This window comes from Brachycentrus maculatus, unplaced genomic scaffold (genome assembly GCF_059751285.1).
Source record: "Brachycentrus maculatus isolate JH-2025_06_01 unplaced genomic scaffold, ASM5975128v1 h1tg000039l, whole genome shotgun sequence".
NCBI classification, from domain to species: Eukaryota; Metazoa; Arthropoda; class Insecta; order Trichoptera; family Brachycentridae; genus Brachycentrus; species Brachycentrus maculatus.
The window spans coordinates 4454725-4477604 of record NW_028280793.1 but is presented as its reverse complement, the minus strand read 5'-3'; the positions used below and the strand labels follow the sequence as shown (position 1 = coordinate 4477604).

At 30.1% G+C, this 22880-nt stretch overlaps 1 protein-coding gene across 1 annotated transcript in view; it reads right to left on the bottom strand.

The window, feature by feature from the left end:
* Positions 1-22880, bottom strand: part of LOC148312533 (putative oxidoreductase PXDNL) — a 239327-nt gene that overhangs the window by 47897 nt on the left and 168550 nt on the right. Inside the window, exon 3 of the mRNA XM_088277195.1 lies at positions 15505-15697. Coding sequence (XP_088133321.1) covers positions 15505-15697 — 193 coding nt within the window. The remainder of the gene's footprint in view (positions 1-15504; positions 15698-22880) is intronic.

Sequence of the window (22880 nt, the reverse complement as noted above, 5' to 3'; positions counted from 1 at the left end):
AAATATAACTTCCGAAATTTGAGTAATGTGGTTGTCAATCATGGGTAGAATGGTGAATGTTACACATGTATAAAGCGATAAAACCGTGAACCTTGTAAATACCCTGAATTTCATATTCTTCTTCATCTGTATTGAAATATGAAAAAAATAATATACCCAGACTTTCAAATTCTTCTTCATCTGTGTTGAAATATCAATAAAAATAAAATAAATGAAACCGTGTATAAAAAGTGTATAAAGAACACGTGTATAAAAAGTGATAACCGTGAGCCTTATAAATACCCGTACTTTAATATTTTTATCATTTGTGTTGAAATATCACTAAAAATAAAATACCTAGACATGATATTCTTCGTTTGTGTGGAAATATCAATGAAAATAAAATAAATGAAACTATGAAAAATCGACAGAAAATAGTAACCGATCTAAATTTGTTTGGCAACCTGTAGTAATTTTTAAAGAAGTTTTATCGTTTTTTTCATCCATTAAGCATGTTTGTGAACGAACTTGTCGCATGGAATCCTCGTTATGACATTAGAGCCGACGTAAAAGCTTTAATGCGAATTTTCCCTCTTGTAAATTTTCCGGAAATAAAGGTTTATTTATCTATCTTCAAAGACGAAAAAAACTTTAGCATTGTTCGGAGAATTTGCTTTGAATCATTTTTATTTTATTTTAGCAGACTTTCTCCTAATAAATTTGTAGAATTATTTAAATCAATGACATAAAAGGGTTATTTGTGTTTTCATATATCTAGGTACAATCAACAAAACGTATTTACTCCAGAAACTTTTCCTGATAGGAATATTGAGTAGAACCTTTTTATTCTATATCCAATACATTCCGAATGTTTTTGCTGACATCACCTCGGGGAATAAAAAAATAACTTTGATACAAACGGTGTTCCTTCCTGGAATTTTCGCTAAGAAAACTTTTTGTACTAAGGTTCTTAAAATCAAGACCGAGTACTACTCATTTATAATAAACGAATATTTTTGCTCTGTATCAAATTTTGATAAACGAGAAACTTTATCACATCATAAAGCTTTTAAGATTTTTTTTCAGAAATCACTTTATTATTCTTGTATTCTTGTATAAAAAAGATATATCCAAGCTATAAATGAGCCATTTTAGAGTCAGAAATAAGAAGATCATTTAGTATTAAATGATTCGGCAGTCGTTGTGTGCTTTAATTTTACTTGGTAAATACCACTAAAAATAAAAATCTATTTAAACATATGTTTTGATCCATTCACAGTTTCTACCCTTTTCTTAATACTTCAACGTTCTAAACAGGACAACTCTAAAATTTAGAGTAGGCACATATAGTTTTAAAAATGGAAGAATACCACATTTGTAATGAAAATATGGTGTTTACCAACTAAAATAAAAATAAAAATAATGTGTTTCTGTAGAATTATAAATTTTTAAAAAACCTGTTTGCGAGTGGTATTGAATGTTTTTTTTTATACCAATTCAAAAAATATAAAATAATTTTTCAAATATTTACATATATTTCGTATGTTTTTATTTTTGAACGGAAACGGCTTCAACTATGATTTTTTAAAACCATGGATACAAATACATACATACACACATGTGTAGATGATGCAACCCTTCAATTGGAATAGTGGTGCACTAAATGTGCATCGAATGTACGGTAATGTATACACGTAACACATATGTACATGCCTGCTAAACTTTTCACTCTTTCTGTGGAGGCATAGATTCACGGACCAGCTACATGCACAAGATTCCAAACAAGATCGAAAAAAATCCCGATGGAATCCACCAGCTTGCAACGCTAACATCACACATCGAGCTTTTTGTTTCGGGCTAGCCTTTGTGTGGAAGCTTCCATGTCCTCAGTTGGATCGCAACATGCAAGTCAAGTTGAGGCGCATTGGAAAAAGTTACCACGCGTCTAGTTGCAACTTTCCATGTGGTATCTGCACAATATACGACGATCTGCGCCGAGCCACGAACAACGTAGAAGGGTTGAATCTTTCAGATAACGGATAACTGCTGCCGGAAGTTAGTGGAGAAAGAATACTCGCGGATGTGAAAAGGGGACATTACAAACGGTATCACAAGTTTCCCTATACTTTACGAGTGTGTGTGTATTAGTACGTATATATTATACGTGGAGTGAGTAGGTTGGTTCCGTTTCTAAGTCTCGTCTTCCCTTCAGGAGCCGGGGTGTCTAACGACTCTCGGTTGTCGAATCGACTTATTTATTATATATTTGGAATTCGAATGAGTTCTTACTTCTAGGTTGCGTCGATATGTAAATGTCCCGATCTCTCGAGTTTCCTGATCACGGATGTACGAGTATTCTCAAACTAGAATGTTGAAACTGTTTTAAGTTACCAACTTTTGACATGAATACATTATTTTGATACAAAGTTTCAAAGCATCCGCTGTTTTTCGCATCGAATATTTTTCACGGTAAGGAAACATATCCCCTACCGTGAATTCTAAATGTTAAGTTAACAAGTATAAATAAATAAATGAAATCAAGAAAGAATATAAATTAAGAATATTTTTGATCATTCTTTTGAAATACTTGTACGAGTATTTGTTTATTTATTTATTTATTGAACGGCTGAAGCCTTTAAGATAATACATATATACAGTATCTAAAATAAAAATACACTAATAGAGAAACAAAAGGTCTTATAACAAATAGTCTTATAACATAAAATCATAATAAATAACAAATAGTAAGCACTGGTAAATACACGTCTCCTTCAAACACTATCAGCAAGCAGCAAGTGAGAGTGAAACACAACGTTTTAATTTATTCATTATAACATGGAGAAGAAATGCTGAGAAAGTACAGATTTCAAAGAGGATAACAATATATTAAATAAATCTATACTTTCAAAAGCATTGGCTAACATGTGAAGCCGCGGGATCGGAGAGAACATGTTCATATATTCAATATATTGTTCATAATATAAAAGGTATTCCTGGGTTGATTTCATTAAATATCCCTGTTAACACAACAAAGTTATTTACAACATTTTGAGTGTGTCCAAATACTTGTTCACAAAATCTGGATTATCTCCAATAACAGTAATAACATAGTTATTACTGAAAATAATAATAACATAGTTATAACTGAAAACGTATATTTGCACTACAAATGTATAAATATATGTACTGTCAACTACCAAACATCGACTAAATAATAATATACCGTCTATTTTTATTGTTATTTTATTCAATAGTATAAAAAAATCATAAATGTTGCAAGACATACGCATTTTTTTATTTAAGAGAAGTTATTTTTTAATAAATAAAATAATGAAAACAATTTTTATAAATAAAATCAGATGTAGGGTACTACGAAATAATTTTAAGTAATTATTAAGGAATCTGTCCACTCGGTAATAGGCAGTTCATTTGATATGAAATATTTAGTGTATTATCACAAAACGTTAACGTTTATCCTTCGTTGCACATTTCCTTAAAATATGCCAAGAGGAAATATCATCTCAACTCTGTTGTCAGACAAGATACGACAGGCCCGTATTATTAATTTAAGGAAATATTGACGAAGGCGCCAGAATCTCAACCAGTTTATAATACATTTGTACTTAATACTCAAATCAAGGGATTTGCAGTCTACTAAAAGTCCATGAATAGTAATGGATATCGTATAAGTAAAAAGTGAAGCTAACCTCACTCACGTCTGTTACTGTCATGACATTCTCATGCATGAATTATTTTTATGCGAAATAAGATTGATTGCGGGAAGTATTCGGATCTTCTGGAAGCCATTTCGAAATATGCGCATAAACTAACATAAGGAGATAGAATCATCACACGTGAAAGGTGGAAACCACCGTCAGTGGAATATTTAAATTCAACTTTCTATAGTACTCGTATTTTTCATAAAATATGACGCACAATATCCGAACATTAATATAATGGAGCAAAAAATCCCAAACAGCATGATAATGTTATTTTTATAGAAATTTATGGTATTTTATTTTTTACATCTCATCAAAGATGAAGAAGAATATGGAAGTCTGGGCTTTTACGGGGCTGATGACCGTCATAGGTTGGTTTAAGTGATCACTTTACACACGTGTAACATTCACCAATTCTACCCATGATTGACAACCACACTACTCAAATTCTTAGAAGTTCTATATATTTGAATAAATTTAGAAACCTTGTTCTTGAATCACGAGAACTTTACACTTAAAGGAACAAAAAATATAAAGAAATTAATGGCAGTGAAAAAATATTAATTAATTCATTTTAAGGTGCGATAAATATACCTCTCAACTCAAAGGACTCGCGAGGATTCACAAACAATTGTGCATAGGGCACTGCATCGTATTGGCCAAGTAATTTCTTGATCGTTACTATAATGAATGTATGGTGAACAATTCTGCGCTTCACAAAAAAATCTTGCCTCCATTTAATAAACGAACAAATGAAAACCATGTGGTTCTGATATTAGGATGAAAAAATAGCGCAACGAACGAACATCAAATTCAATTATTGATCGTTTGTTTGTGATTGTATTTCATTTCATTTCAGCATTTCATTCTGCCTGTGGTTGTCGAATTAGCTAAAATTAAGGTAATACGATTTCGCCAAAAAGGGCACCTAATTATAAATCATTTGTGAAATTTAAATTATATTCATTAAAATATGTACCTTTAAATAATTAAGTATTGATTTGTCAGAGTGCAAAAAATGATAAACATTTTGCCGTAGGTTAGGCGCATCTTTTATCAGTATCTCAGATAGTTCTCTCCGTTGGATGCGGAGATAAACTGTGCAATCAGAATCCTCTTTAGGGTACGCGATTGCTGCGGCTGTAGATGGCTTCGCGCTTAGATGGCCTCGCACTGAGCTTGGCTCTGAAAATCTATCCCTCTACCGTCCCAAAAAAATACTGGCTTGATGTTAATAGATCAATAACCCAAAAGATGCTTTTAGTAGCGTAGATTTAAAAATAAATCTTATGATAAACGTGAATATTTCAATCTGATATGCTATTTTTAGGTAGATGATTGACATTGGTACCATAAACCGAGCTAAGATACAAAATGCCGAAACCTCTTCTAGTAGAACGGAAGGTTTGTTGACGACGGTCGGCAGTCCGGCTTCTCCGGAGGAGTTTCAGGTGGTTTCCTCCCAGGAATGAGCAAACCCTGAGAAATTCCTGATTGGCCCACACTAGATTATCTCTCCTGTTTCCAACACTAATTTAAATAAAACATCATTCATTTTAGTTAGAAGAAACAAAAATCCACTTAATGATCTTTAAACCATATTCATAGTAAATAAGGTGAATATTAAATGCAACTCCATCGAAAAAAAGGTAGATGATAAACGCATCGTGTCGTGAAATATGTAGAAGTCAAGTTGTGATAAAATGGAGACTACGACTCTTTTATACAGCTTTTTGTGTCTAATATTTGTATAATATTTAACTGGTAACTTTTCCTTGCATTTTTGCTGCTATGTAAATATGTTTTTATGTTTGTAGAACATGAATCGTAAACACATTTGTATGTATGTATGTAATGTAAATGTGAATACATTTTCTATGATAATGCTGACGACACGCGAGGGCTCAAAACGTTTGAAATGCAACACATATTAAGTTCCATATCATACATAGTGTAATCAAATGATTTTTCCATGTGGTTGCTTTTCAGACTGTTAAGTTATGCGAGTTGTGAGAACATTACATGAGATAACTGCCATACAGTATTTAAAAATGTAGTGAAAATTCATATATTAAAATGTACAAAATAATTCATTGTAAAATTTTACATCAATATTTGAAAAAGTAGGTAGGCAGGTACATTACCTAATATATTGTAGTATTGAAAATTTCTTGCTATCATATAAATAAAATTGTATATTTTTTCAACACATTTTGTAATTTTTTAATTGAATCGTATTATTCTACTGTTTCACGACCCGCACAAGCCTCGAGAATTATGGTGAAAAATTAACGTGTAGGTAGATAATTTAATTTCATTCGGGACATTTATTTTTAATAACTTTGGTATACCGAAACCGGTTACAGATCATTGTTGTCAGGAATTCATTCATACCCAAAAGAAAACTTACAAATAAATATTTGTTTTATTTTTAAGAAATATAAGTAAATTTTTAATTATCTTCACTATATATTAATAAAGCTAACATTCATATATAATCGATGCCCTAGCTACGGACATATGAATCAATGCATGGCTTTTGAATATTAAAAAAAGCTAAGGATTCCAAAAAAATCAGCTGACAAACGTCTTAAGCTTCTACCAGTTAAAACAATTGCCATGGGTAAATAAATTTTAACAGATTTCACCCTGTGTACCAAATTATATGTTTGTGTCTTTTTTGTTACGGAAACGATGGCAAAAAAGGCTCTTACTCTAGGATGTGTTGTACGATGATACATAACTTTGGAGAGAGCAAAGAAAGCTGCACAAATAAGAGCCTGGTTATTTATTAAAAAAATAAACATTTTTGTAATACCACTTAATAGGTATATATTATACAAGTATTTAATTTTTAAAAAAATCAACATGTCATTCCACAAATTTTATTCCAAATCAATATAAAATAAGAGCCTAGTTCTTAAATTTTAGAAGCATATGTGTGTTAGTCTCACCCAATTGATTAACACATATCATTCTCAATGAGAAAAACAAAACACTGAGTTTGATTACTGATTATTATGTCATTGATAGCCTTGTTATAAGAAAATAATAATAAATCCAAAGGATGATGATCGATGTAAACAAAAAATAAACATAAATGGATATGCACAGATATATAAAGATGCCGTAACCTTCTAGCTGCTTTGTCTACAAAATAAATCGTCACGTATCTAGCAAGCTTTGTCCAAACGAATGAAGTACTCGTACATCAACTCGGGAGAGATATCGAGTCTGGCAAAAACCAATTCACACTAATAAATTCTCGTTCTTATCAATCATGTGTTTCTGAATCAAGGGAACTGAGAACACATTTGGCCACTACGAGTGTGGTACTTGTAAGGTATACAAACAGTGAACTTAGTCATATGATCCATATGGTTTATAGATTATTACTAATGTTTATGAACGTACCTACTCGTGTGCTCCAGATATTTTACAATATCAGAATTTATGACGTAAAATTCTGTATTTTACGGAGTATGGGACGCACATTTTTAATATTTTTTATTATTGTTTTTTTTTTATTAAATGAGAATTTTTTTTTTTAATATTATTTTTTGACATCTCATCAAAGATGAAGAAGAATATGGAAGTCTGGGCATTTACGGGGCTGACGACCGTCATAGGCTGGTTTAAGTGATCACTTTACACACGTGTAACATTCACCAATTCTACCCATTATTGACAACCACACTACTCAAATTCTTGGAAGTTCTATATATATATACACCAATTTAGAAACCTTGTTCTTGAATCACTAGAACTAAATGCCCAGACTTCAATATTCTTCTTCATCTTTGATGAGATGTCAAAAAATAATATGAAAATAACTCCTGTAATTGGAGATAATCCAGATTTTGTGAACAAGTATTTGGACACACTCAAAATGTTGTAAAAGAGAAATATTTGTGTTTTTATTATTAACACAAATAGTTTTCATACTTTTTCTGTGAGCCTCAGCGGCTCATTATTAGAAATAGGTATTAAATTGTGGTGGAGTGGGTACGAACCGAAAACTCTGACTTAATAGTCTGCGACACTAACCACGGGACCACAACCCAACATAAAAAAGTTAAAAAAAAATGCCTTTTACTCGAAATTAATGTGGAAATATCCAGTGTTAGATTTAAAATTCTATGATTAAATATAAAAGGTTTCAATATTGTTTAATAAAAGATTACGATTCATGCTCTTTTTGATTTTTATGGGTATATAAATAAATGTATTATCTCTTCCGTACCCAGACTTCCGTATTCTTCTTCATCTATGTTGAGATGTCAAAATGTGAACATAAATCCTAAGTCGAGAAACCTAAATTTATGAACAAGGATTTGGATCCATAAACTATTTTTCACCTCTCATTTTTACGTTAATTCTATCGATAACTCAACTAGTAAGAATTTCACGAATTCCAACTCAACTTACTAACATCTTTAATATTACGGAAGAGCAAAATTGTTTATTTACGGAAAACTGTTCTTAACCTTATTTCTTTTTACGGATATGTATACCAAATATTAAATATACTAAATATTAAACTAGAAATGGGAATTTTAAAATCCTAAAACAGGTCACATTCCAAAAGTGTAAAATAGCGTTTTTTCTCTATTGTATTTAAATTCATCCTATTGGTAATTTTATCCGAAAAAATTACCGCATGGTAAAATGGCTTGTTAACAACTTTTATATTTCGGAACAGAAATAGGTAATGTTAAGCTACACCGAAGGGCTAATATAAAAGGTAATATTTTTTTTTATGGATTTCTGAAAATAATATCGCCGGATTGGATTTCAGGTTTTCAGGAAACAGGCAAGCCAAAATATGAAATTATATTTCATCATTGCTTTCTGAACCAAACGTTACGTGACATCGGTCCGCCACATTGTCTCATTGTATTACGTATCGTTCTGGAATGCTCTCTTTTCTCCATTTTCGTGTAGTCAATCTTGATAAATGGCTGCCAGACCGATGTCCTTCAATTACATCCACAAAGAAAGTTTTATTACGAGTTCTTACTCTCTTGTGACACTGGGGTAATATATTATAACACATACTTTATACTTAACGTGAAATGTCTCAAAGGATAATACGTTAATAATGAATAAGTATGTGATTTCATATTATTTTTTGACATATCATCAAAGATGAAGAATAATATAGAAGTCTAGGCATTTACAAGGCTGACGACCGTCATAGGCTAGTTTAAGTGATCACTTTACACAAGTGTAACATGCGCCAAGTCTACCCATTATTGACAACCACACTACTCAAATCCTTGGAAGTTCTATATATGTATATGAACTAATTCAGGAACATTGTTCTTGAATCAATAGAACTTCACTAGAGACATCTATTGGTGAGGTGAGAAGAAGCTTTTTATTGAGCAGAAACTCTTATACCAGTATATCCCCTAAATGCCAAGGATAAATATTCTTCTTCATCTTTGATGAGATGTCAAAAAATAATATGAATATAAACTCCTATAAATAGAGATAATCCAGATTTGTGAACAAGTATTTGGACACACTCAAAATTTTGTAAATTTAATTTCATCACGGTGTTTGACAACGATTCAGAATTCATCGACAAGTTCTTTATATTTGAAACAATTTGGAAACATTATGCTTGAATCACTAGAACTTCACTAGAGGCCTCTATTGGTGATATGAAATTTGATGAGATGTCAAAAAAATAATATGAAATAACTCCTGTAATTGAAGATAATCAAGATTTTGTGAACAAGTATTTGAACACACTCAAAATGTTGTATGTTATAATGAATATGTAATTTTGTTTTAAAATCACTAAAAATATTTTATTACAACTTAATTATAATGTCTGCCGGTTTCAAAGCTAACCCCTTTTTTATCAAGACTGATTTATACTAAAACAAGACTGATTAAAACCGGTAGACATTATAATTTAATTGCAATAAAATATTTATAATGATTTTAAAACAAAGTAACATTTTGATTATAAAATGGAAAATCACAAAGTTAGTGCTTCAAATATAAATTGTATTTAAGTATGTACTTAATTAAATGCTTTAAATTGATATAAATCCAGTATTTGTTTCAACCCGTTTTTGTAATTTGAAAATTTTCTTCCGTTATCATGAAAATAAATATCTGAATATCAATATAGCGTTGTATTATTATAAGCACAATGATGTAAGAATTTCATTAAAAATATAACTTATTGTGTTCGCTTCATATCAAAAGACATGGTATAAATAATGCTTTACAATACAATATTTCTGTAACGAGTTACCTCTCTAATAGAGCGTTCTGCTAGTACACGCTCAATGAAACCAATATTCATAATTTATTTGGACAAAATTATTGTATTACTAAAAATATATTAATATGTTAACACATAAATTCAAAACTTAAAACTTAATTACAAAACAAAAAATCAAAACACCTTCTAACAATATCATCATTTAAAAGCAGTGATAACAGCAGTGAATTGTTAAATTCATGAAAGAAAAGTGATAAGCCCTGAGGTTCAGGTAACAGTACTGTGTAATATTGAAAAGAGTAAAAAATCACTTAAATTTATTTTGACTATCCTGTGAATCGAAACCGAGACCTTCAACCCAGAAGATTTATTTGCGACTCAAATTTGCATGAATGCAAACTTATTAAGCTGAAAATATAAATGTTAAAATTAATAATATTTGTAATTTTTTTCTTTATTTGTTATTGAAAAATAAAACGTTGAAAATGTGAAATAATGAAGATACCTCAATTTCGCAGTTGTTGTGATCTGGTAATAAAATACATAAACAAGAGTCCCTTTATGGAAGACTTAACCGAAGATCTAAGAAGAAAAAAGAGAAGAGGCCAAATTAAAATGGGGAAAAGCGGTTTACAGAAGCTTTATGGTTGCTTAAAAAACTCTTCTCGGGTGTTTTACATTCCAGTAAGTTGACAAAGAAAGGTTAGCGGTAATAGCATTTTAATGAAATATAAACAAAAAATAATTCAATGAAAACGTAACGAATATTTCTTATGACACGAAAAATATTTTGCTTGTATGGAAAATATTTTCAAAGAAAAGCGCCTGTATAAAAACATAATAATAAGAAAATGGAATTTGAGGACGATTTTTTTTCTAATTTCAGTAAAAAATATGAAAGGTTTATTTAATAAAAAATAAAAACATTGGTACAAAAAAAATGAATTTGGTAACTATAAGTCGACAAATTTATATTGGTTTTATTTAAAAAAAAAACACGTGAAAACTCTCACCACATAAGTTTTATGTTTTATTAGTGTTTAAATCTTAAAACAAATTTCTTAAAAAAATATTATGAAAATCCTTTGATTGATCATATTAGTTAAGAATATATCCTGAATATAACTCAGCTTTACAAAATTTTAAGTTTATTTAATGTTTTATATATGTTTTTTTTTATTTTTATGTTCATTTTTCGTATACTTATTACAACAATTGCATAAAAACTATTGAAGAAACTTGCTCATATCGCTCACTCCTTTCAAGAACGTCATAAATAAAAAATCGTCTATTTTCAGTTGTGCATGTTTTCGGTATGCCCATAAAATGTACTATATTCCAGCAAAAGCGGTATATAACTTAATATTTACCCGCTACAGGCCAGAAAGTGTTGCTTTTGCATTTTGAAGAAATGGTATTGTTTAATTTTTTTTTTCAAATATACTTAATATTTTTCAAATGGAAAAAAAAACCTTCAGGTTTTACCTAAAAAGATCTGTTGCACAGTAAAAAGTTCAATAAGTGAGTTGATATTTATTTTTAAAACATTGTATTATATTTTTAAACTTTAAAAACATTCTCCTGAAAAATCAAGTTTTTTGATTTATGACGTTCTTGAAAGAAGTCAGCGATATGTTTTAAACAAATGTAAAATTATAATTTTTCGAGTGTGTGTTTTCAATTTAAAATTAAAAAGCTTTATTTTTTGAAGCCATATTTTACTATTCCTTTTTTTATAGTGTAATTTATTGATTACATTACGTTCTTTTTAACTTTATATGGTATATACATAGTACAAAAGATGATATTCTAATCGTTAATTCGTCAAAATGGAATTGAAAAGATTTTCCAAATGTTATTTTTATAAACAAGTATGAATTATATTGGTATTGAATGGTAAACTTAATTGAGGAACCTTGAGAAAAATAAAAATAAAATAAAGTTAAAGATAAAAATAAAGCGAGGGCGCTTGTTACAAGCTTTCTGACTTCTCCTATATGTTATTTGTAGGTCAGTTTGCGAGTCGAAAGCCACATAAAAATGTCTAAAGAGAACCCACAGAGTATTAGAGAGAATGCGGATACATTCAAGAAATGAAATGAAACTACAGCACGAACGTCGATATGTACATATCGATAGTGTACAGAGGATACATACACGAATGTACGGTAGATCAGCGAACTATAGGAACGAACGGTCGCCTTATTCGGTTTAATTTGGCAAAGCCCGCGATGCGCCCGTATAACTTTTATGCGGCTGATTGTGGCACCGGGTACTGTGTACCGTTTCCCGGTTTTTGCTAACACACTCGTGTTGGTATTTGCTCCGGAAACATAAAACGGAAGTAAACGGTCCGCTCAATTCGCCTAGTGGACGAGCCTGGAGCCCGCAGCCCCCCGGGCGTTTAGCGCTGTGGCAATAACAGCCCCGGACGCGGCCATTTGGTTTATATTGCATCAAGAACCATTGACGATGTGCATTTCATCTTCAAAAGTAATACAATTAAGCGAATGTTAGTGGTCAAAATATTTCGGTTGGTTGAATTTTTGCACTAAATTGATTTAGAATTATGGTCTACTACCGAAAAATAGTCGTGAGCACGTTTAAATTATACTTTTTATATTCACAACTGTTTGAGATCATGTGATAAAAATAAAATATTTAATTTTTTTATTTAATTATTAGTTGATTTATAATAAAATTATATGTTTTTATTTTAGTTTGTATGTACATAGTTTCATTAGTAAATGTGCTGAAAAGGTCAAAAATAACATTGGCCTAAATGCAGAACGGTAAGACTTATTGAAATTTCCTTTAAACATTCATTACTTACGCACTATTTCAAGATTTTTAAATAGTAGAAAATGGATTTTTTAGATGAGCTTTCAGTACTTACATTTTAAAGTTGTTTTTAAAATTTATTTTTAATTTGAAGAAATTTTTTCGTTGACATCTCAACCTAAATAAAGAAGAATATGGAAGTCTGGGTACATTTTAGTACACAATTTACAGGGTTTACAACCTGATTTTACAAACCTGTAACATAACCACAATACTCAATTTTCGGAAGTTGTATAGATCCTATAATCAACAGTTTCCTGCACGTATAGGTTCTAAGCATCATATATGGTTTACTAAAGTATGTTTAAAGAAAAATCTTATTATTTGGCAGGGACCTTCATGAAATGTGCTATATGTATGAGTGATTCTTCCCGAATATATTATTTTATTTTATGTTACTGTTCAGAATATTTTGACAAACTCAGAATTGTGAACAAAGCTTTAACAGTTGAAATATTTTCGTTTCACTAACTGATTCGGCAGTCACATTGTGGTAAAAGCTATCCATTTTTAATTAATGTTTTAATTAGTTTCACGCATCGGTGTTTTAAAATGATGCGGAATGCAACGAAACACATGTCACAGTACATTTCAAGAAATAGTGGTATTTACTAATAAAATCATTTATTAAAACTGAAATATTTGAGATTTAATTTTACTAAGTGAAGTATTTACATGATTGTTTTATTCTTAAAACAATTTGTGAATTTAAAACTTTATATAAATTCACAATTTGTTTTACTGCGGTAAAAAGGATTTGCAACCATTTTTTAATGTATTAAGTAAGAAAGTATCAACTTCACAAGGTTTTCATAAGAAAATTGATAGTTAAAAATTGATAGCTATCATATTTCTGACTTAATTAAATCGGAATAGAAGTCTAAATTTATAATTTTGTTGATTCAATTAAAAATTATTTCACCGTTCCAATCAAACAAACACTTACTTTCCACAAGAAAGTTACTTCGGCGAACAAACTTCACTGTTGAATAACAAACTGATTTTTCTTAATGAAAACTTCCCAAAAACATGTTTATGTTAAGACAATCTCTAAGTTTAATTAAAGTTTAAACTTCTATTCTGTTCGGTTTCTAAAATTGTTTCATTTTGTCCAGACGCCTTCAAAGTTTCTCAGAATTATTTTGCTTCGGGTATCGGAAAGATTCTTGATTAAATCAAATATCCCATTATTATTTTCCGAGAGAGAAGGTTTATTTTGGCGAAGCGTAAAATTAATCAAATGCACGTCATGTCGCCGTTTATTTTGAAAGTAGAAACGTGCATTGTATCAAATTAAATAAGTTATTTCCTTTCTCACAAAAGCTTTTAGTACACGATGGATTTGGAATTTTGTGGGAGTTGAAGAGGAGGAAAAATCCGTTTAAGGGAAATAAACTCACGCTTTGAGCGTGTGCAAATACTTGTTCACAAATCTGGGTTTCTCCACTTAGGAGATCTCAAATGTGATTGTTAATGATGGGCAGAGTGGTGAATGTTACACGTGTGTAAAGTGATCACTTAACCAGCCTATGACAGGTCGTAAGCCCTGTAAATGCCCAAATGCCCAAATATCCAAAATTTTCATTATCTATCTTAAGATATTAGGGCTGAGATCTCAAACGTTTTAATTCAAAACGCGAATAGCCGAGGTAGGGGCAGACGTGTTTCTTCCCGCAATATTTTTTTAGAATAGGTATACATACATATTAGAATATGACTTTTTTTTAAAACAAACCTTGGATTTTTTTAAAAACTCCTTACCTTTTAATAACTGTTAATTTTTCAGTGCCATAAATTTATTTCAAAGAGAGTAACTTATTTTTTTCTTTACAAAAACGGCATTTTAAGCAAAACAATCAATTACGTCAATTATTCAAAAATTAAACTGCGATTCATTGTATATTGGGCCATGATAAAAGAATAAAATGTATCAAATCCAGAATGTGGGAACAAAAATTAAAACACTCAAAACATTGGAAATTATTTTAATTATTTAGAAATAAATTCAGTTACGAAAGTGTAACCTAATTTGTTGAGAATTTCGAGAGTAGGGCTTCGCAATGAATTTATTAAGAGAATTGAATAGGTTGACAATAAAACATAAAATGTGTTTATGTAAGCAGAATACTAACAAAATGTTAATGGTCCAAAGATTACATAGTTCCCGAGAAATGGAGCCGTTACCATCAGATTGTTATGGTAAGTACCTACGAGAGAATACCCAATTAAACGGTTTGTTCAAATTTCAAATCGTGTTTAAACCCTTTGAATAGAAATGGTAGCATTAAGTCGGAAATTTGATATGCTACTAAGAAATATCTTAAACATTGTATTTTAATTTGGGGAACTTTAACCTTAGATAAGTGTGTACCTAAACAAAATGATCGCTATTTCTTTTATTAAGAACAAATTTAATCAATTTTAGTAAGAAATTAACCAAAGAATCTCAAGACAAGGACCTTGACCCATTATATTAATTATTTTAAAATATTTAATTAATTTTAATAATTGATTCAAAATCACTTCTTGGTGATATATATCGTAGTCGTATAGGAGAAAGAGACCAACTACCAAAACGTAAAATGTTCAGGAGGGCCATTTAAGTCACTTTTGCTTGGATGAATGAAAAATGTATTAAAAATCATACATCGTTTTGCAGCTCATCTGAGGATTCGCTTTTCGACTGCTGTTAGTCTAAATATATATTTTTTTAAAACCTACCATTAACGATCATCATGAATGTTTTGTCCACCATGCCTCCTTCCGCCCTACAAGCCCAGTTGCCTCGGTCTGCGATGACGATGTGTTCAAATATGAGGGCCTGCGCCCCTTTGGCGAGCCCTTCCCTCCTCTCCGCATGCACGCGCCCCCTGGACTCGGGAGCGAGCTCCCCCTTAGGGCTGAGCCACTTCACCTGAAAAAAAAAAAGAAATTATTAAGCAATAAAAATTAGTATTGCAATAACTCTTGGTCGTCACTTTTTAAATAACTTTAGTAAAGAAAAATGTACTTTAAAAAAAAAAACAGTCAAATAACATTTAGACATATCAACATTGATGATATTAAAACAAACTTAATATTACAATTACTCTTGTTCGTCACTTTTTGAGAAAAAAAAGTATGATACTGAAGCAAGCATAGTATTACAATTACTGTTGTTCGTCACTTTTAAACAACTGTGGTAAAAAATATGAACTCACAGAAAAAAACAGTAAAATAACATTTTGACATCTCAAAATTGATAATATTAAACTAAACTTAATATTACAATTACTCTAGTTCGTAACTTTTAAATAAATTTGACTCACACACATTTAAATTATTACACTCAGTAACAAAGTTCAAGTCATGAACAATTTAGAAAATATAGAAAAATATAAAACTTAAATTTTGACAAAACGTTAGTTAATAATACGCTTTTTCAAAATACGTCACCGTTATTATCCACGTTTCCTTTAACAAAAAGTCTCATTCCTTAACCACCCCCCTCTATTTATTACCCAACGAACCTATGTACTCTTTACACATATATATATATATATATATATATATATATATATATATATATATATATATATATATATATATATATATATATATATATGTATATATATATATATATATATATGTATATATATATATATATATATATACATATATATATATATATATATATATATATATATATATATATATATATATATATATATATATATATATATATATATATATATATATATATATATATATATATAATATATATATATTTATATATATATATATATATATATATATATATATATATATATATATATATATATATATATATATATATATATACAAATATATATATATATATATATATATATATATATATATATATATATATATATATATATATATATATATATATATATATATATATATATATATATGTATATACGTATTTATAATTTTTTTTTTTTTTTTACAAAAATGTTAATAAAATTAGTATATAACCACTCACCGAGATTTTTACGTCTACCGGTTTCGAGACGTACCCGTCTCTTCGTACATACTAATTTTACGTTTATAATTACAATATATTTTACTCTTAATTCTACGTATATACTAATTTTATTAACATTTTTGTAAAAAAAATAAATAAGTAAAAATGACTAACCACAAAGTAAATGCTTTAAATATTAATAATATTGAGAATATTATATATATATATACTTTAATATATTTTTTCTCGTTAGTATTACTATTCACCTGTCGATAAAAGCACCTGTAGCTTTCAAAACTAGTCGTTAAAATAAATATACATAATACTCAAGTGGTAAAAAACAAGTGTTTTTATTTAAAATTTAATAATGTCATACCATAAAGTCAATACCGAAACAATAAATAAATTAAATAATTTACTCTTGTGCAAATCCTTGTTGTAAAAATGATTTTTTAGTAGGCTTTGCAAGTTCTTACTTACTTTGTGAACATAATACAATATTTTACTAAACTCATTGTTTGAATAAAAAACTTTCCATCTTAGATATTATGGTAAACAAAGCGAATGAATATCCATCTTATTCCAATATGATAGAAAGAGCATCCATCAAGAAATCTTATCGTATGTAAAATATTAAAATCTAAGTGACCGGCCCTGAAGGCTTTCATGGAAAGAAGGTTGTATCCGCTGGGGGTTGAAGGAGTATCTACATGACATCATTATCGCGAGCGCTTCTCGAGTCGAACCCAACCCTTGTCAATCATTTGAAATTTGAAACCCAACACTCCCTATATGTTATGGTCACTTCCCTTAAGATTAACACTTTATTCGTAGAAAATCATTTGACAAAATTGTTTTATCCCTTTGTGGCATCCCTCGCCCAGAAGGACGTCTGAAGGTTTATATTCCTATTAGCGGCAACGGTGAGCGTCAGACGCTTTCGTTTGGAAACGGATTACATAATTTGTTTAATAAATTATCGCCATTCATTCGATTAAGTGTCGTAAATGTACGACGCAAAAATATCAAAAAACCAACAAAAAAAACTACGGTCAATCGAATATATTGTACGGTTTTGTAAAACTCCTGATTTGTAAACAAGTATTTGGACACACTCAAAATGTTGTGAATAAAAATTACTGGTCAAATTATAAGCCGCAAAAATATTTTGTTTTCAGGCATTTCTCAGTATGTAAAAATAATTCAGAGTTCGGATCTTACATACATCCAAATAAAAGGGTCTCTGCTAAACAAAAGCTTTCTCAATCCAACTTAGATAGCTGTTGTGAACTTATATGTGCTGTGTCTGTGATTGATCAGATATCTAAGAGTTCCAAAAATTTGAGTAGTGTGATTGTCAATCATGGGTGGGTGAAATGGTGAAAGTTATACGTGTGATTACTTAACCTGTCTATGGCAGATCATAAGCCCTGTAAATGCCCGGAGTTTCATATTTTTCTTCATCTTTGTTGAGATTTCAAAAAATGTTAAAATTACTGAAACGTGGAGAAACTTATAAACAAGTGATTGAACATGTTAAAAATATTGTAGACATAAAACAATTAAACAATGCATTACATGAAAACTGTTTGAAACTGTTTGAAAACTGTTTGTCTGCCTCCGTAGTATAATGGTCAGCATGCTCGACTACCGTTCTGGAGGTCCCGGGTTCGGTTCCCAAGGGGGTTTAAAAATATAAGTGATTTTTCACTTTAATACTTATTCAATATTACACTAGACTGGTACCTGAAGTGGAGGGCTGATCACCTTTCCTTCATGCGTAAACGATCGAGATAACACTTCGTTTGTATGAAGCAGTGCCCTATGCACCATTGGAGTGCGGTAAGGGTTTTATTATTTTATGAAAACTTCTCGCAAATGGTATCAGAAAACCAAAAAAGTCATCTTAAACAATTATCTGTATACATAATTTACGTTCTATTTTATGTCCTCACCAATCAGTAGTGCGATTTAGCAGTTTTTTTTAGATGTATAGCGTTAATTGTTTAAGACCGAAAAAAAATATCTAAAATATTATTAAATCTGATTGAAATCGAAAACATTTATCTAAGATTATATTTTATATTAATTTTATTAAAAAAATCGGGTAAAATTTTCGTCTATACGGACGTCCGCCGCTCTGCGTAGCCGTTGCTAGGAAAATAAACCTCTAATCTCTCCCTATCATGACATGATTTGTTGCTGGAGCCAAATACTAAAAGAGAGGCGATAATTGCGTTGTCAATCAAGTTCCGAATAGTTGGCCGTCAACCCATCTCTCTGGAAGCGGGGAAATAAGCGCCAATAGATACAATTCCACAGCCGACCCTGACTCGTGCCTAACACTCGGTCATAAGAAGTCGAAAGGCTTTATGCTTGATTGAAATATTTTTTCTCCGGTAGAAAAAACGGGGGTATATTAAATTCAGAAGTTTATTCAAAGGCAAATGAAAAAACATCTTGAACATACCTATGTATGTTACTTTGTTTACAAAACTATTTACGTATTTTACCCAACAATCCGAAATGAATCCATAATTTTCGTTTATTTTAAACGGTTATATCGTAGTCGTACAGGAGAAAGTGACCAACTTACAAAATGTAAAATGTTCAGAAGGGCCATTTAAGTCACTTTTGCTTGGTAAGAAAATAAACATCAATGCAGTTAGTCATTTTTAACAATTCAATATATTACACTTCCAAGTTTAAAATCGCTTTGGGATTTTTTCAGGGCAATATTAAACTAGTAAGATATCAAAAAGTCAAAATCACTTTTTGTAAAAAATGCACATGGTCACTTTCTCCTGTATGACTACGATATAAGAATACATTAATTTTTTAATTTTATTCAATCTCATTTTTCCAACAGACCAGTTAATTGTTCAGTATGAGCGTTGTTCTTCAATAAACATCTTTTACGAGTATAACTAAATTGATTATAATTTTAATATATTTTTGAGAAGTACATATTACAGTTTCTTATCGACCGAAATCCACACCCAATGATGCATAGGGCACTGCACCATATTGATAATCATTTCATAGTTTACTACATTGAAAGTAAGCTGATTACTTCCGCTTCAGGTACCAGTCCAGGATAACATGAAATAAGCATAAGAAGGAAATAATGAAAATATTTATCTGGTCCCTCTGGGAATCGAATCCGGGACTCAAATATGCTAACCACTTTATTATGGAGGCAGAATTTGATGTAATTTAATATTTTTTCTATCACAGTATGTATTCACAATTGACATAGAAATTTAAATTATGATGAATAACTTAAAACTAAATAATTGGGGCTATCTTCACCTCCTATATCATACCTTTATTTTATTAAAATGATCATATTCTTAGAAAAGCCTTCTTAGGACATCCGAAATGAAGACTCTACGACCCATTGCAGGCCTAACACTTCGCGACAGAGTAAGAAACTCAGATATAAGAAAAATCTGCGATGTTGAAGATGTTGTGCGATGGGGAAGAGAAAGAAGACGTTTCTGGAGAGATCATGTGAGAAGAGCGAGTTCGGATCGAGTGGTGAGGGTGGCAGCGGACAGCAGCATAGGTAGGATCAGACCCCCAGGAAGACCACCTAAACGATGGAAGGATAGCTGGTCTTCCACCTCCCAGGAGCGACCCGAGAATGACAGGACCAAGTCCTAAAAGAAGAAGAAGAAGAAGAAGAAGATCATATTCTCTAATAGATTACTGACCCTTAGGATATATGTTTTTAAAACCCCAAAGAAAATCGACCGCCATCGTTACATTTAACGCGATTTCCAATGATAATTGATATCAGTACCTACCTGTGCAATATTTCATGAATTATCTCTGGTGTATTTATTTGCTCACTGAACGCATGACAAGTCTTTTAATTTATGAAAGTTTATGTAAACCATCAAAACGTACTGTTATGATTTGCTGAATCGTAAAAATAGGTTTAAACTATGATTATTACTGTGATAATATTGTGATTTATTGTTTATAAGTCAACTCTATTTTGATTTTTGAACAATATTGACCAGTTCCAATATTGACATGAAAAAATATTATTTTATTCATAACAGGTACCACAAAACACATGAATAATGATAGCTCTACAGCTGTTGTCATTAGCTGATATAACGCGAACCGTTATATCAGCTATATGTATATATATATATATTTATATATATATATATATATATATATATATATATATATATATATATATATATATATATATATATATATATTTATATATATATATATATATATATATATATTATATATATATATATATATATATATATATATATATATATATATATATATATATATATATATATATATATATATATATATATATATATATGTATATATATATATATAAATATATATATATATATATATATATATATATATATATATATATATATATATATATATATAATAAAAATAATAATTATGAATAATTTATAAAGTGCCATTTTCGTAAAATACTACCCCAAACGCGCCATACAGGAGTGCATTGCTTATTCTGTAAAAGTAATGTTTGCATGTGATATTCCTTACAATAGTAATATTTGCATTATAAACATGAGTGTAAAGAAAACCATAATAAAAAATAGGTCACCCACACATTTAGTTTTAGTAATTATCCGAAATAAATACAGTAAAGCATTTTAATACTTATACAATCAAGATTCAAATAAGGCTGTAACAGCATCGTTATTTCACTGAAATAATAATACTCATTATCATATTTTTATGTGAAAAATACACAAGAGAAATAAAACGACAATAGGGAATTTTCTAACAATTTAATATAAAACGCGTCGGAAAAATACACATTTATGATGATTTGAAACAAAATACTAAAATAATGAAATACCATGTTTAATATGAAAAAAAAACATGAGAAGTTCAAAATTGATTAATTTTTCTGGAAAGGGATACATTTCTCGGAAGGTTTGGTAAAGAAAAGGGATATTTTTTTTATTAATATTGTATTAAAAACTTCTTTTCAAAAAAGTATGTAGGTACAGAATTCTGTAAAATCAATGCAAGTAAGTCTTCGTGGGTTACAATCTTTGTAATGATTAGTTTGCTGTTTCATAGTCAGTCTCCACCCGTCTCTGTCCTCTGCTGGTCTCTTCAACTCGTCGTACACGCTACAACGTGTGTTGGAGATAATTTGGCCCATGAAGGTTGCTCTCTGTAGTTTGTACCTTCGCACATGCCTTCCACAATAGTAAGAAGCATGCCTGGGTGTCTTATATTATGGCCTAAACATTTGACTCGCTGTTGTGTTATTTTATACATTATTTGGTAATGCATCTAGATTCCCCAGTCCTGCTCACATATTCCGATATATGAATCCCCAATATGCGCCTGTAGCACCACATCTCATACGCCTCTAGCTGCTCCCGTTCTGCCTTCCTGATGGTCCACGTTTTGCTTCCATGTAACAGTATACTCCAGACTAGAGATTTAACTAAGGTTTTTCTATTTTTTCAACTTATATTATTAAATTAAAATATTTTGTTGAATAATTTCTTATTAATTCAATTAAGTAGCGCGAGTAAATCAGAACGAACAATACTTTAAACTTTAAATTTTTTATTGGTTTCATACTGGTTTTCATATATTCTATATACATACATAAACAACAACAAAAAAAAAACAAATTGTAGGATCTCCGAAAATTCCACATAACTTATTGTTTTCATTTTTTTCAGAGCCGTCTGTTCCAATTTTATAAAAAAAATGATGTCTAGCTGTGCAAACAGATAACCTGGAGTGGGTTACATGTGTACATACATAAGTAGAGAGTAGTATGAAACGAGTATTAGGAATGCTAGTAGAATGCCTGTCATAATGTTCATTTACTTCATATTAAAGTAGTAGCATGTTAACGACCATTTTTCATTTACCTGCATTAGAAAATTACAAAGCAAACAACGTGAATTGCAGGTAACGTTATTCTAAGGTGTGCCATGATCGAGTAGCGTCGTTAAGTTGTAGTTAAAAGCTCATTGTATATTAAAACGTTATGCAGTCCATTACAGATTATGTTTCGAGTATTACAATATTCATCCCAAATAACTTTGAGATTGTTTTATTC